This window comes from Sprattus sprattus (genome assembly GCF_963457725.1).
Source record: "Sprattus sprattus genome assembly, chromosome: 2".
Lineage (NCBI taxonomy): Eukaryota > Metazoa > Chordata > Actinopteri > Clupeiformes > Clupeidae > Sprattus > Sprattus sprattus.
The window spans coordinates 38,783,735-38,800,653 of NC_137921.1; the positions used below are offsets into that span (position 1 = coordinate 38,783,735).

Genomic DNA, 16,919 nt, shown 5'->3' on the forward strand with positions numbered 1-16,919 from the left:
TGGGAATTGGGCCAACATGAATCTGGATAATAGGAAAGCCAATATTCCAACAGTGTTGTGCTGCATACAATTTTCAATTGAAGTGAACTATCTTTAAAAGAGGAAAATATAACCAGACAACAATTCCTACTCTAGTGTACACAGAAGTGAAGTGACTTAAGAGGCACCCAAATGTCAATCACAGAATGAACCACCTTGACAATTAATCTAATAGGCTGGTGGAAAAGTCAGTTATTTTGGAGTTTAGAAAGAAAGAATGGCTGGTGTTGGTGGTGTTTTTAGTATGGGGTTAGAGCCAGAGGACTAGTTAAAATGGCGAAGAGTTCAGAGCAACAAAGAGTGGATGAGAGAGGGCAATGAGCATTTTTAAAGCATATTGCATAGAGAAGCTGGACGGCACTCAAAAGAAAATAGTCCACAGTCAATGGGAATAACACATATAACAAGCAGCAGACAGACAAGCAACCTGAAAGGAAAGCTGGCTTGGTATAGACAGACAGAAAGGTAGGAGATGCGGACATATACTGTATTTAGGAGACATGGACATGGAGGAATGGGCAGAGACTTACTGGAGCTGTCATCGTAGACGTAGCTGTCGTGCCTCTTGGAATTGTTGACACCCAGGAAGACCTTGTAGTTGTTGTCCTCATACCAGTTGAAGGACATGACACGGCTGCCTGCCCCCTCAGGGTATCCACAGAACAAGTCCGACACTATCCTCATCAACTGGCTAAAGGGCGTTGGACCGCCAGACTGGAAAAGTGGGGACACCACCTTTAGGAGGTCCTGGGAGCTACTTCTCTCAGCCAGCTGCACAAAAGACAATATGAGCTTGGTCATGTAATATTCACCATAAACGCATCTTACTGAAAAATAAACACTTGCTTCAGGCAGGTGCACAGATAGACCCCAAGTGATGCTCAAGCACCTGCCCTTTTGTCCTTGATGAGAAAAGTGCCCCTTTTTTTCTTCATTCATCAATGTTTATGAATAAAAATGACTCTCTCTGTCATCAATTCCCCCCAAATGTGTTTTGATATCTGACGGGGCATTTATTTGAGTTCATGTGAGAATTTCGCCCCGACATGCTCCGCGGCGCTCAAAAGGCGCTTTTATTTATTATTATTATTATTTTTAATTTCATAAATAATTTTGGCGATGGGTGCCCTTTTTTTTTGATCACCTGCCCCCAAAAATATCTGTGCACGTGCCTGACTTGCTTAGTCTGAAGTGTTTCACATATTAATACTCAACACAGAAAACACTTTTTCAAATTTACGAAGGGTGTTTAGGCTGTGTTTTTGTGGTCAACATCTCAGCCTTTAACACATAAGTTAAATAACGCACGTAAGCGCATAGCTAACCAGCGATGATGGGTGCTATTTACGAATGATGATCCACCACCTGTTTAACTTAACATGTCTAATCGCACGATGATCTTTTGTTTTTGTTTTTGTTTTTGCATGCATTCATCCTATTGGGTGAGCCAACGTTACAATAGTATCACATCTTATCTCATACTAATGACATGTTATCTCATCATGACTCGCTATCTCATAATTATGATGTAATTATGAGATAGCGAGTCATAATTATGAGATTCTACGTCATAATTATTAAATATGACATAAATATGTGACTAGAAAAACCAGCTCATGTGAGCGTACACATTTTCTTTCGTTTGTTCGAAATTCACGTATTTCCTTTACTTACTTTTTATTTTGCAATTTCAAATTGTGCATTTAGTAGGCTTGTGAAGACATGCCTAAAGAAGCATATCTTCCTTATAAGGATCCCTCTACTACGGTTCTGTGCCTCTGTGTTGTTCTTAAAACGCAAATGTAAGGCTCAATTTGTCTGGAAACTGCTGATCTGAAGATTCAAACCAAGCTGTTGACCTTATTCATGTTGACCGATACAGTTCTAGGCCTAATCCCCACGATGAAAATACAACTAGCAAGTTTGGGGGTTGTCCAGCTTGTTGTGTCCAATGGATGCCATCCATCGTTGTACACCCTGCCCTCTGTCTAACAAATGTAAAAACCTTACAAACACTAACAGCACAAAATGGTACAGGGCCCATGGGTAATGAGAACTCTCTGAACATCAGAAATTGTAGTAGGGAAGTGAAGTAGTTTCTGGAAAGAACACTCTTGGATACCCAGTGTATGTAATTGAAATCAGAGAAGGGTCTTTCATATCAGTTTTACCTCTTGAACCTTGTCGGATACAGAAGAGAGGACAACACCCCAGTGACGCAGGTCCACACCAGTAGTGCCATCACCAAGGACAGTTGGTAGCTGAGAGCATGACAGTGAGAAACCAGGGGGATGAAGGAAAGAGAAAAAGAGATCAGTAGGCAGACAAGATCTAAGCTCTCAAAACAACTCCCCTCACAATTCTATTGAGGGATGTCAGTTATTTGTTTTTCGTTTCAAGATCCCTAACTTTCTTTCAAAGATGATGGATGGCTTTACATTTTGAGCTATTCATTCATGAAACTTAACTTTGCTACTATTAATGAAGATATAAATAAATCATGACAGAGGGATTTTAGCTTATTTGACATAATTAAAAATCAGCATTCAGTCAAAGACCGCTTGGTTTTCAGGTCAATGGCTCAAGCCATTTGTTGACACTGAAGGATTTGTCCAAGCATGTTGACTAAGGGTAGCCTGCCAAAACATATAAACAGAAGCAGGGGTCCTAAACGTGAGCTAAACAGGAGCTGCTGGGGCCTCAGCCTCGGCCTTGGGGCTCAGGACAGCATGTGAGTGCTATTTATACCTTCTGCAAGCAAGCCCTGCTGGGGGTGGGGAGCAGCCTGCCTAAGCCTGTTAGTGAAATTAGAGCAGAGATGACATCAGCTCACCTACCTCACCTAAAACAAACTCTCTGGTGATCGCAAAAGAGAAAGCTACTGTCAGACCTATTGTCTCATGACACAACTATTGTGCCCAACCGCTGAGTGAGAGAGTGACATAAAGACACAAAGAGCTGTTAAAACAGAGATGGAATACCACTTACTAGAGCAAGAGAGCAGCAAAGACAAACATATAGACAGACTCCCGGGGGGCCCTGTTCTTGTAAGGGTGCAAAAACTTTTGCCAGGGACCAAAATGGCTTGCTTGGTCCAAATGCTAGCTAAAAACTGTCATGCCAAGCACAAGACCCTAAATGGTTGGCTGAGAGTACAACTTAATGAGTAAATGTTCCATTTATAGCAGATTCCTCAACGTAAAATAAGCTATTCTAAGCACTCAAACAACAAGGCTCAACTCAAACAACAAGGCTTAACTTAGACGCACAACCTCTTAACCCTGCGTCAATCTATTTAAATTGGTTCCATTAGCAGGTGCCGAAATGTGCATCCTGGAAATGCATCCCTCATGCAGCACAAAAAAATATTACCTCTTTCTCTCCTTTCTTCTCTGGTACACACAAGCCAATTTTTAGGGCCAAGCCTGAAGATACCTCTCTGCTACAGGATTTTCCCACAACTAATTTCCTCTGTTGCAAGGATATACAGTTGGAAATACAATGGCTTCCTTCTATTATTGAGGTAGCACCTTAGTTTATTAGCAGACCAACCAAACTCACCAAACGGAAGAGCTTGAAGAAGTCCACATTGGCATAGAGGGAGTCTTCGACCTTCTGCAAGCGTGCCTGTGAGAGGGCACACATGGCGTTGCGGACACCGTGGAGGCCACGGCGGCTCGGGAAGATGATGAAGCGCTCCAACAGCTCCTGGCTGCATGCAATCTGTTTCAGAGTCAGGTCCGGCACGCCATACGCAAACTACCCAATCACAAACCAGAGAACAGGCCTTTCAGTACAGAACGACGATGTGCATACCACCAACATTAACAAAATAAACCAATCACGAATTAGGAAGGGACCAGTCAGCACCATATACAAACTACTTCATCCAAACCTGTGAGATATACGTGTTATGTACACTATCTAATCACTTACTAGAGACCATGCTTGATGTCAATTTGAACACAGATTAGAAAACATACTAGAGAGCCGGAGAAGACGGTCTATGTTAAACAACCACATTACACTGCATCTGTGAATGTGCAAGTATGAAGCATTAACCCACTCCTAACTATCACCATATGACATTATGGAAGATTATTCTGATGTTAAGTAGGAATGACAAATAATGTAACTGTCATCTGTAATAGAGGGTAATGCTCTGCAGCTGTTTCTGGTCAGGGAATATCATACAAAAACTCCCAACCTGAGACCAACATTATTAACTTTAAGATATAGTATGTGTCTTTATATCACTTGGAAACGCAACAGATAGGTCTTCCCTCGCAATGTGGGGTGTTGAGGGAGATGATTGCACGGAAAGCAGAGCAAATGTTATAGACTGAGTGAACTCAAGCCAGACCTGACTCCTTTCTGTTGTAAATTATACAAATTGACAGTTTGTCTGCCTCATCAGAAGAGCTGATCTATGACTCAATCAGGTATTACCTGTACCACCCTGGATCATCTAGATTCTACTGCGGACTAAACACAAATCTACAAGTCATCACTCCTCTACTGTATTCTACCAAACACCACAGTAAACCAGTTGAAGTCTGTTCAACGGCAACACTGACCACCAGTTTTACAAAGATACCAGGGCAGGGTTTCCCACAGTCTTCTTAGCGCGAGGGGAAGCCTAAGTTATACCTTAATATGTTCAGTAATGTTTCGAGGTGTTTCCCATAACTTAAGCTCTTTAGCTAAGTATAACCTCCATAAGAGACACTTTTATAAGGTTGCCCTGGACCACTACACCAGATAAAACAAACATTACATTTTGTTTATATAATTTCTGTGTAAATTAATTAGCTGTTCATTTTTAAACCCTTGTGAATAAAAGTCTATGAGCAACTTCTAGCCTACAGCCATCTTTATTTGGAAACCTTTTTAAAATGTTGACCTTCTCAATATTTGTTGTAGATGTTCTTTCTAATAATAATAATAATAATCATCTGCACTCCATGTCTGAGACATGCCCATCATATTCATCTCACTATGCTCAAATCTATGTGAATGACAATAATCGATGACTGAAACACGAATTCAGACTCCGATACGTAGGGAGGTTTCTCTTAGGGGACTCTTAGGAGATGGTTTGGAAAACACGCATAGAAAAGTAAACAACATTAGTAAGGTATACCTTTCAAGCCTTCACAAAACACTAAGAGACACCGTTCGGGAAACCAGATCAGTTTTCCTTGCCTACCTGCTCAACTCTGACATGGGCATTGACCAGTTGATCCACTACTGAGTCAGATAGTCCAGCATCTCGCAGAAGGAACGACGTGAGGGTCTCATCATCCTTCAGGATGTCCTCAATCTTCAACCCATGGCCTAGAAAAGAGATGTAGGAAAAGTTTGCACGGTGGTAGGCTTAACATGAATGACACTGGAATAGTTTTTTTAATGAAAATGCTTGATGAAATACACAATCTATAGACAAAAATAATGAAGACATATACTTGCAAGCAGCAATAAGGGGGCTAGTGAGCCCAGAAGAGCAAAGTTGTCATGGAAACGTAATGTCATAATGTCAAGGGGCATGGCCATAAGCAATCACAGTAAGTTTTATGTTAACTGACCAAAGATTAGAGAAAATATGAGCTTACTTCTGATATAACGTGTTCATTTTGATTAATTAATTATATAAAGATAACGCATTAATAAAAATGAACGCAGATTAATCACACTCCATGATGACCCCATATGTTACTGTACATCGTTCAGCAAGGGCCCTATTGGCCCCACTGTCTGCTTTTGATGTGGAAGGAACTAGCATCAATATTTTTGGATGTATTGGTAATTGGATGATATCAGCCTCATCTTGGAATTATTTATAACCTCGTTTCAGAGCTTGAGATGTAGGATTCTCAAAAACCTATGGAAATCCTCAAAAGTAATCTGTAAAATATTTTTTAACCATAACTGCAAGAAGAAACTGCTATTTGACTTTACTATATAATTTATATAAAAAAACATATATAAGTTATATACATAACATCATACTAAGGCCGTTTTTGATGACAAAAGTTCACAAGTTAGCAAGATTTGTGCTATAGCTGTTGGTTTAGTCTGACGTTACATACATTAGTTAACTAACTTGTTATAGACAAACTATGAGAGCAGGAAGAAATTAAATGTATTCTTTATTACATAAAGAAATAAAATGTATTTTTCATTACATAAAGTTCATTGCAGAGTCTGTTGTATGCCATCAATGTGTGAACATCACACTGCCAAGACTTGTTTACTTTGTCACTTTGTGTCAATGGCAAATCCGATGGATTTTTTAATGCTTCTCATGGCAAATAAATATATATATAAGATTCATTTAGATTTATTCATCACAAAGCATGCAGTTAATGAGATAATTTAAAGCGATGCTTTGCTGCCAATCTTGGTCAGCTGTCACAGATAAACACTTTCACAAAACAAAAAGCAAAAAGAATAAAATCCAATATGATGGAAATTGACATCATATGGTGTGTTGAACTAGGCTTGATCCAAGAAATCCAAAGTTACCTCATTTTGAGAATTGGCCGTACAAAAGTCACTGCGTCAATGCACATCTAACTTCGACCCATTCGATGCACTAGAATGCATGAGGCGGAGGCATGAAACTTGGTGAATCAGTGTGCTAAATTTTAAACGTTTTACCAAAAGGTTCTAGGGTCCATAGGGGTCATATACACTCCAATGACAGAAGTAATAAGCAGACTAAGATGAATAAGAAACCATAGAAACATAGGTACACATAAACATACACACTTTCACATAACATGTAGCTAGCGTCTACAAAAGATGTTAACCAGCTATAATGTGTCTAAACTAAGGGTAAAGAGGATGTGGAAATCTGGACTGACTGAGAGGAATAGTTCATACCTAGTTCAACTAAAATGTTATTCCCCTATGAGTTTAAATCATAAACTTGTGTTGTGGTTGTATTTGCTTTTGTGACGCTGTGACATTAGTGCGTGCTAGACTGTCTGTTTACATGAACTGGAGAGTCTGTGAATCTGTTTGTGTCAAGAAGTGTATGTGTAGCTTATTGATGATAATGTGCATGCAACTTGCATGTGTGTGTGTGTGTAAGAGAGAGTGCTTGCATGTTTTTGTTTTTACCTGCAACGCGATCTGGGTGATTGCGTAGGATGTCCATGAAGTTGGCCATGACAGAGAGTTCTTCCCACAGCTGGCCCAACTGCTGTAACTCTGGCTCATTAAGGAGCAGCTCTTGAGAATCAGCATAGAACCGAGCCAGCCTGAAGCAAACAGATTACGGAACAGGCCAAAAAATAAAGACCCTGGGACAAACCATTGGGGGAGCTGTTTTTAGCCCTATTCTGAAAAACAGCCTTCAGCCTGCTCCAAAAAACTCAGATATGGAAGCAGATACAGAATATAAATGATCTCCATAGCAGAGACAAATCAACTACACAACTACACTTCTCAACACTGAAGGCTACTGAGGGGAGAAGTGAGCTTCAGACCCACTGTACAGTCAGAAGTGCAGCTACACTTCAACATTCAGACACCCCAATGTGTTTCCCTGCCTCCAGTGTAGAATTTTGTAGAAAGACCTACACAGAGTTGTTGTAGTTAGACACCACGCCAGGGGTTTCTCCGCGTGTAGTGTGTCGGAAGCATGGATTTTCTGCATTGCAAAAAATGCCCTGAATCCATGGAAGGATTCCAGTAGAGGGCATCGCCTTGCTTGGGAAATGACCTGCGATGATAACACAAAACAAGGAAGTGTGGATAATGGACCTCAGATGAGAATCTTGCTATAGAACTGCTTAACTTGTAGGCACCAACTATGGCTACGGAACCGGAAATCTAGTTAGTGCACTATTGCTATGGAATTAGATTCTGTACCAATAATTTGAATATTATCAGTCTGGAATGTTTTTCGAATGATTGTCAAAAAAATGGTTGCCTCTCATGCCATGGCGTATCCATGGAGGCAATAGGGCACTGCTCGGGACGGGCAACTTTGGTTGCCAGCCCTCCCTCTGGGGCGCACCTCACAGGGCCCAATGGCCCCGTGTCAGAGCACCTTTATGACATAGTTTTAAGTATGCCTTATGTTTAATTAGTAACTTTGTGACAACTTACATTTATTAAAGGTAAAGGTGAAGTATTTAGCATACATTTTTGTCCGTTAAAACATACATTGCTTGGCAACCCGGGTCAACTGCTTGTAAGGTAACAATGCTATTCACTGTACCGACTTGGGTCCACATCCTAAGGGGACGGGGATCCACGGCAATAGTGCTCTTTTTTTATGGAATTCCGTAGCAATGGTCACTTTGTAACTTGTTAGCAGTTACACAGGTATGCATACTAAGTAATAGTTAAAGATTTTAAAATAAATTGTGTATAACTGTCAGCTGGCAAATACTCTGATGATTTATCACTGTAATGATCACTGACTTACACTCATGTTGGCGGTATAAGGGGTTTGCTTTCCTCATCCACACCAGACCAATGAACAAAATAACTGGCCACAGAATCTCCACCAGAAAGCGCACCTGTGAACATGCCCCAATCAGTCCTTGTTACAATCTACCTTCAAAATCAGCTGAATACTAGATTTTCACATATGACGATGAGATACAAGCAGTGGTGTAGATGTCCCTCAATGTGTCCCATATTCTGTTGAAATGTATTCTAAAATAAATCTATTATGTTGCCTATAAAAAACCTTGAGGACAATATTTCACTTTGGGTACATTTGTTTACAAATCAGTAGTCATACATTGTTAATAAACAGGATATTTCATCAGAATAATTGTATTGAGGCAACCATATTTTCACTGGGCAGGGTGACCGTTACAGGTGTAAATGCGCAATGGATCACTGGCCTTTTGACGCTTCCTGAGTGTCCAGTTCTTCCATAGCAAAAGCCGTATCTGGCTGCCGGTCGTCATGACTGCGCGCCTGCGCAGCTTTAACCCCTTCTGGGGCTTTTAAAGTGGGAAGGGGCCTGTAGCATGTACATCAGAAAATTGATACCACAAAACTAAAGTTTTTTTCATAAGACTCAAAATACGCAATCTCGTTAAAAAGTCAACCAAAAGAAAAGAAGTATACAAGGCTGCCACTGTAACTATTGCTCATTATTTAAGTCACAAAATGAGACGGAATCTCACTCCACATTTAATGAAACACTATTATTAATATTTACCAGGTTCCCATGATAAGAATCATGCTTCTAAAAATAAAATCCTTCAAAAATGTCTTCAACAAAGACATAATTCCAATTACAAGCGCAGGTAGACGTTGGCTAATCACAAACTGAAGGTATGGATTCTACATCAAAAACCTCCCCTTGAGGTTCACTACAGACCACGATGCGGGTTTATAAAGTAGGATGCTGGAACAGAAAGGTCCAAAATAAACCTGCTTACTTACCTCAGGAAAAAAGAATTCCAGGGTATTCAACATTTAGATAGAATGAAGAGAATATCTGCTGACAACCGGTAGATCCACAAACCCGCGCTGCATAGCGCCCAGGTGAAACCGCTAATCAGATTGCTCTAATCTCCAGATCAACATGTTCAAATTGGGAAGAGAAAGAAAATACTCCACCAGAACTAAGAGAGTAACGACTTTTCTGCTTGTATAATACAGTTTCTCCACGTTTAGCCGCAGAAGTAGTTGGTAAACAGCTTTGAAGGACCTGTCTCTTGTTTCGGGTCTGTGCCTTTACGGGTGCGGACCACAGGCAGATAAAAACTGAGATTAAGGTTGAGATGAACGGGTAGGGTCATTGAGTAAAGACGCTTATCTAAAAAGGATGAGTATACTCAAGGCTGGGGCCGTTTCTGAGACTAGCCTATTGGTGCGTTCACATCACTATGTTCACTGTTTATGTTGTGAGAAAAAACAAGAAATGGTTTTAAAAAGACAAGAGGCAAAGTCTGTTGTAACTCGATGTATTAATTCATGACACATGAAATTCACAGTTCATACCAAAATACAAAATATAAAAGGTACATTTATAATCATAATAATGCAACTGTATTGCATACCATTGGAATGCAGTTTAGCCTGACAGAACAATTAGTGTTTTGAAACATAATAAAATAACATGTTTTAGATAATAATATAAATCTGAACTCCTTAATATATAATTGATGTGGACTGTGAGAAAAACCTTGTCAGAACATTTCATAAGAACTAACATGAGAACATGACTAAAACATAGTGGCTTGACTGAGGGTTGGACCCAGATGAGGGCTGCAGAAATATGGCATGGGTTTAAGCTGGCTCACTTGGCATTGTCGTCATATAGAATTATCTCACAAAACTCTTACACACCACATATTCTCTCTCTTTCTCTCTTACTCACTCACTCACTCACTCTCTCTGTCTCTCTCACACACACACACACACACACACACACACACACACACAGTATTCAGACAAAGTGGGCCTCTCGAGGCTCCAGTTCTTGCAGGCTGCTCCGGCGCCGTTGTCTGGTGGTGGTGGAGGAGGTGAGGGTAGAGGAGGTGGGTGTGGAAGCAGGAGGAGTGTCGACTGCCTTGGGACTCGGAGTCTGTGGGGGCCGGTAGAAAGTTCCCACTGGGGGGTGCAGAGTCCGCGGAGCCCGGAAGACCACCGGTGGGCCCCCATGCCCCGCACTCACGGAGTAAGGGCTGCGGGGAAACATGGTGATGACGCTAGACGTGGTGGTTGTGGTGTTGGTGATGGCGGAGGTTGTGTCAGCAGATGGACGGGGAAGGTTGCTGAGGATCATGGCCGTGCGGGGGGTTAGAAGCGGGGGACGGTACTCCTTCTCCCACGTCCGGCGCAGCACTTGAGTGTCTAGCACTGTGACGTGGACTTGCGCTGCCTGTACGCCTGAGTTTGTGTTCATGTTTTCTGCCATTTTCAAGCCTGAGTCTGGAACATCTGTGCCTGGACTTGCTTTGCAGCTCAAGTCTGTGCCCTCTATCGTGGCTCCATCCGGCTGTTGATCTGGTCCAGATACGCCTTGCTTTGGGTCTGCTGCCATGCTTGGGCCCATTCCTGCATTGGGCTCAGATTGTGTGCCGCCGTCTGTGCCTACAGCAGCAAAGGTTTCGTCTCCTTTGTGTGCATCTTTGTGCGTGTCGGTGTCTGCATCAAGGATGGCAGGTGGCAGCAGCTGCCTCTCCACGGGCAGGCTCACTAGTGTGGTCATGGGCACACTGACGGGCAGAGGCACACTGACGGGCACGCTTACTGGCATGCTCATAGGGCGGAGTGGCAAGCGCTGTTGTAGTGCAGGTGGGGATCGCATCATTACTGGGCTTCTGTTTGATCCGCCAGACCTCAGGCCTTCAATATTGAACCTGCCTGGGCTCAGTAAAGCTGAAAGTGAAATAGAGATAGATTTATAGAAAGAGGGAGAGAGACAGGAAGAATGAAAAAAATGGTTTTAAGAGGATGAGCGGCAAAGTCAAGTGTAACTTCATGTATTCAATAATGGAACATGATCCACAATCGATACAAAAATTACAATATCATGGCTAGGGCTATGTTTTGGCAAAAATCTAGCGAAACGACATGAATCATGATACAGGGGTTATGTATCAATAGTGATATATTGCAATACTGCTAGCAAGATGATATATTGTGATGTTTTTAATATTAGATAGATAGATAGATAGATAGATAGATAATTGGGTGTGGAATGGGGTAAACATAACAGTAGCCATGAAGAAAGTGTGCAGGCTTTAATGGGACGCACCAGTATCCTGCTGAAGCCCATCTGAGAGCTGCCCCTCTGGGGAAAAACAAGAGTGGCGGTGCTGCCCCCTGTTGGGCTGAGCCTGAAACAACACAAACACTCCACATTAACATGACAACATGACCAACACAACATGAGCAATACCTGAATCACACCACACACGACACACCACCCCAACAGGGATATACAGTCGTGGCCAAAAGTTTTGAGAATGACACAAATTTACATTTTCACAAAGTTTGCTGCTTCAGTGTCTTTAGATATTTTTGACAGCTGTTACTATGGAAGACTGAAGTATAATTACAAACATTTAAATATAGCTGCAAGCAGCGATGGCGGTTTCCTCCTCCAAACATTGCGAACCAGGGAAAAATGTAATTTTGTGACAATTTGTCACTGTATAGAAAAATCCATGCTGCAAACTTGCCAATGGGATATTACATTTCAAATCCAACATTTACAATGCTTTTGTCCTCAAGTTTAGACTGAGCGGAGGTTGTGTGTGTGCGCTTACCCTGTGTGTCTGTGAGAATGTATGTGTGTGACACCAAGCTGTGTGTCTGTGAGAATGTGTGTGCGTAAAACAAAGCCTGCGCGTGTGTTAAGGGGAGACTGAGTGTGTGAGATTTAGGAGCCGCGCGGATGAGGAGACAGAGAGACATTCTATAGAGAACCACCCTAGCAAGTAGTCAAGCATGCATGTTTCAAATATTCACCAAAAATCTACTTTTCATCTTACAGTCAATTTTTTTTCAGATTTGTGTTCTTAACATTCTCAAGTGTCTTCACATGAACTTGTGCTTCAATCAGAGTATCACTTTTTGACCTGTTGATGTGTAAAGCATTGTTTTAGCGTTAACAATCTATCCAATTTGCTTTATATCAATAATTTTTCAAGATATGAAGTTGCCTTTGCACATGGCAACATGTTGTAGTGTCTTCCAGTGACATATCAAGTTTGGTGTTGATTTGTCAAAGATTTGCCAAGATATGACCTCACTTCCTGTTTGGCGACTTTTCTGCTGAATTTGAGTGGCTGTACCGGACAAACGGTTGTGAGGATCAAAATTCTAAAACGTAACTTTTGTGAGGCTAGGTCTGAAGATCATCTCTGGTGATTTTGAAGAAGATTTGCCAAAAATTGTAGGAGGAGTAGGCTTTCAAAGGTTTTTGATAAAATTGGCAATAGCGGAAAATCTATATAACCGGAAATTGACGCCATGGGGTGGGTTTCAATCGTCTTGATCCAGGGAATCCAATGGTGCCTCATTTTTTGAAAATCGGGCATACGGTTCAAAAGTTGTGTGTGTTACAAAAGTCCAACTTTGACCTGTTGGTGGCGCTAGAGTGGTGTAATGAGAGCCATGAAACTTGGTGAGAATGAAGAAGGGACTGTCCTTAATGAGTGTGCCAAATTTCACAAAAAGTTACCATATGGTTCTAGGGGCTGCCATTCACTCCCATTGCAGCAACATAATAATAATACTAACAGAAACAATAGGTTACCTCCTACCGGAGGAAACCTAATAAGTGTCAAAGGCTTTTATTGGCAATTACATGAAGTTAATGCAAAAAGTCAATATGTGCAGTTTTGACCGTTCTTTTTCAAGACCTCTGCAATCCGCCCTGGCATGCTGTCAATTAACTTCTGGGCCACATCCTGACTGATGGTGGCCCATTCTTGCATAATCAATGCTTGGAGTTTGTCAGAAATAGTTATTTTTTTGTTTGTCCACCTGCCTCTTGAGGATTGACCACAAGTTCTCAATGGGATTAAGGTCTGGGGAGTTTCCTGGCCAATGGACCCAAAATATCAATGTTATGTTCCCCGAGCCACTTAGTTATCACTTTTTCCTTATAGCAAGGTGCTCCATCATGCTGGAAAAGGCATTGTTCATCACCAAACTGTTCCTGGATGGTTGGGAGAAGTTGCTCTCTGAGGATGTTTTGGTCCAGGAAGTGCCAGGACCGTCTCCTAAACATGATTCAGCTGCGGGATCGAGTCACCTCCAGCACAGAGCTTGCTCAGGAATGGCAGCAGGCAGGTGTGAGTGCATCTGCGCGCCCAGTGAGGCGAAGACTTTTGGAGGATGGCCTGGTGTCAAGAAGGGCAGCAAAGAAGCCATTCTCTCCAGGAAAAACATCAGGGACAGACTAATATTCTGCAAAAGGTACAGGGATTGGACTGCTGAGGACTGGGGTAAAGTCATTTTCTCTGATGAATCCCCTTTCCGATTGTTTGGGGCATCTGCAAATAAGCTTGTCCGGAGAAGACAAGGTGAGCGCTACCATCAGTCCTGTGTCAAGCCAACAGTAAAGCATCCTTAGACCATTCATGTGTGGGGTTGCTCCTCAGCCAAGGGAGTGGGCTCGCTCACAATTTTGCCTAAGAACACAGCCATGAATAAAGAATGGTACCAAAACATCCTCCGAGAGCAACTTCTCCCAACCATCCAGGAACAGTTTGGTGATGAACAATGCCTTTCCCAGCATGATGGAGCACCTTGCCATAAGGCAAAAGTGATAACTAAGTGGTTTGGGGAACAAAACATTGATATTTTGGGTCCATTGGCCAGGAAACTCCTCAGACCTTAATCCCATTGAGAACTTGTGGTCAATCCTCAAGAGGCAGGTGGACAAACAAAAAAATAACTATTTCTGACAAACTCCAAGCATTGATTATGCAAGAATGGGCCGCCATCAGTCAGGATGTGGCCCAGAAGTTAATTGGCAGCACGCCAGGGTGGATTGCAGAGGTCTTGAAAAAGAAGGGTCAAAACTGCACATATTAACTTTTTGCATTAACTTCATGTAATTGCCAATAAAAGCCAGTGACACTTATTAAATGTTTGTAATTATACTTCAGTCTTCCATAGTAACATCTGACAAAAATATCTAAAGACACTGAAGCAGCAAACTTTGTAAAAAATGCATATTTGTGTCATTCTCAAAACTTTTGGCCACGACTGTATATATATAATAAGTCAGGCTGTATGCCAATGAGGTAAATTTAAACTTGCTGTATACAACAATTGCTTTGACTGTGCTGTACCAGTCACCCATCAACAGAATTGGCTGACAGCTAGTACTGATAAAGTAAACTTTCACATTCCTCAGAAGCCTCCTCACTGTCTGCCCCTCTCACTGCATCCATTCTGTGTTTAAACTGTGTGCGTATCAGCAGTAATCCTTGACCTCTTTGACGTCGAGCAGTGAGTGGGTGTTCCTGCGGAGGCTCTGCTGGGGCGGGGAGGTGAAGGGCAGCGGTAGGATGGACTGGTGGTAGCGGATCAGCAACTCCACGGCCAGCGCCTGGTACGGGTAGTCCACCAGCGACGAGAGCGAGACCTCTGCGCCTGTCTGGCGCACGCGCACCAGCGTGGGCCCGAAGATGATGCCCAGGTTGCTTGCGCTCATCTTGTTCTCTTCCTCCTGCTCCGACACCCTGGGAAACAACATCAAAGGAAAACATGAGCAGGGGAAGTGCACACTACAGTGTAAATGCAAGCAGCATACACTTACATATACTGTAATGTTGCTAGGAAGAAGGTTCAAGCTCAAGGCTGCTGGAGTCTGTTGCTAGCATGTCTCTTAGGGCGTCAGGGAGTGAGACTTACACACTGTATAGTGCTGTACCATCTGGGCCAGCAACCAGACCCCGGCAGTTAACACATTTATGTGTAGCACTTGGTTTACTGCTGACGCATTCTTCAGTAGCTATTTTGTGTGTATGCACAGTGCGTGTGTGTGTATGCACAGTGTGTGTGTATGCACAGTGTGTGTGTGCGTGTGTGTATGCACAGTGTGTGTGTGTGTATGCACAGTGTGTGTGTGTATGTGTATGTGTGTGTGTGTGTGTGTGTATGTGTGTGTGTGTATGTGTGTATGCAGTGTGTGTATGCAGTGTGTGTGTTTACACATGTACCTGTACAGGTGGGCCAACAGGAAGTGTAGTGTTCTGTAGTGGGTCGGGGGGAGGTGATGGAGCAAGTCCCTCATCTTGAGGACGACGCGCTGCACCTCCATACTCAGCGTCTTCCCTGACGACTCATGCTCAGAGGCTGCTTCCACCATCACAATCTTCTGAGTCTCCTTGGCGATCCCAATCACGTCGTTATAGAAACGATACTGTATCAAGGGCTCTGGCAGCTGCAGCGTAAAATATATATGGTGATTACACTCCACAATAAACAAGGTGCATGACCAATGCACTACAGTCAGTATGATCTCCCTTGTACGTCGCTTTGGACAAAAGCGTCTGCTAAATGACTTAAATGTAAATGTACATCTCCAGCATTTCATTTAGCTATATTCTGCACGGCTGCCTGGCATAAAAAAATGCAATTGATCTTTGCACACTGTATCCTAGTGTATAACTTCAATCAGAAAGATTTGCATAGTTCAACTGCTGAAGAAAAGAATTTGACTACTCTACCCTGCTGGATGTAGAGGTTTTATGATGAACCTGTCTTAGGCATGTTTGCAAAGAGTGCATGCCTCGGGTAGATTTAGTGTTGTGCACAGACTGCAGGAGGTGGTGGTGACTGTGCGCCTGTGGTGTTGTTCACCTGGCGTAGGTAGAGTTTGAGCACGTTGCTGATGTCGTGAGGGGAGTGGTCTGATAGCTCCACCAGCTCTTTTCCATTCTCGAAGGCCTGGCACAGTTTCTCCACACGCGACTTGGCTCCGTTCACACGATATATACCCTACACGCAGAGAGAGCATGGCATTGCTATTAATCGCACACGACACAGACCGACTCTGCATACAAAATCAGAAAGTACATCTATTGTAGGGCAGCACCAGTTGCGCAACTTATTGCAAGCTATACAGAAAATGTGGGACTCATGCACAACAAGACATATACAACACACTCTGAAGTACACAAGACATCCCACACAACACATTGTAACACAACACTATCCAAACTCAGTACATCTCTATTGAAACCACAATTCAACCCCAGAACAGGGCAAACTATACAGTGCTAAAATACACAGCTTTGGTACACACAGCAACCTCCCCTACTCGGCACACTGGAGGAACTAACCAGCATGGCTGCCTGATAAAGGTCTGCACTGAGGGCACAGTTGGCACAAAACACATAGCAGCTTCACCTTCAGGGTGAGCGCTCTGCTCT

The 16,919-nt window shown here is 42.6% G+C and overlaps 2 protein-coding genes across 2 annotated transcripts in view; both read right to left on the reverse strand.

The window, feature by feature from the left end:
* Nucleotides 1–8,972, reverse strand: part of abca4b (ATP-binding cassette, sub-family A (ABC1), member 4b) — a gene marked incomplete at both ends in the record, with an annotated part of 37,243 nt that extends 28,271 nt beyond the window's left edge. Inside the window, 8 exons of the mRNA XM_080832759.1 lie at nt 570–810; nt 2,211–2,300; nt 3,601–3,798; nt 5,249–5,376; nt 7,165–7,304; nt 7,627–7,768; nt 8,480–8,573; nt 8,907–8,972. Of these exons, the coding sequence (XP_080688885.1) occupies nt 570–810; nt 2,211–2,300; nt 3,601–3,798; nt 5,249–5,376; nt 7,165–7,304; nt 7,627–7,768; nt 8,480–8,573; nt 8,907–8,972 (1,099 nt within the window). The remainder of the gene's footprint in view (nt 1–569; nt 811–2,210; nt 2,301–3,600; nt 3,799–5,248; nt 5,377–7,164; nt 7,305–7,626; nt 7,769–8,479; nt 8,574–8,906) is intronic.
* A 1,118-nt stretch (nt 8,973–10,090) lies between these two features.
* LOC308360711 (rho GTPase-activating protein 29-like) overlaps nt 10,091–16,919 on the reverse strand; it is a gene marked incomplete at its 5' end in the record, with an annotated part of 22,225 nt that continues 15,396 nt past the window's right edge. The window contains 6 exons of the mRNA XM_080832760.1: nt 10,091–11,400; nt 11,780–11,861; nt 14,975–15,224; nt 15,705–15,928; nt 16,348–16,485; nt 16,897–16,919. The exon at nt 16,897–16,919 is cut by the window's right edge and continues 166 nt beyond it. Of these exons, the coding sequence (XP_080688886.1) occupies nt 10,466–11,400; nt 11,780–11,861; nt 14,975–15,224; nt 15,705–15,928; nt 16,348–16,485; nt 16,897–16,919 (1,652 nt within the window). The 3' untranslated portion in view covers nt 10,091–10,465. The remainder of the gene's footprint in view (nt 11,401–11,779; nt 11,862–14,974; nt 15,225–15,704; nt 15,929–16,347; nt 16,486–16,896) is intronic.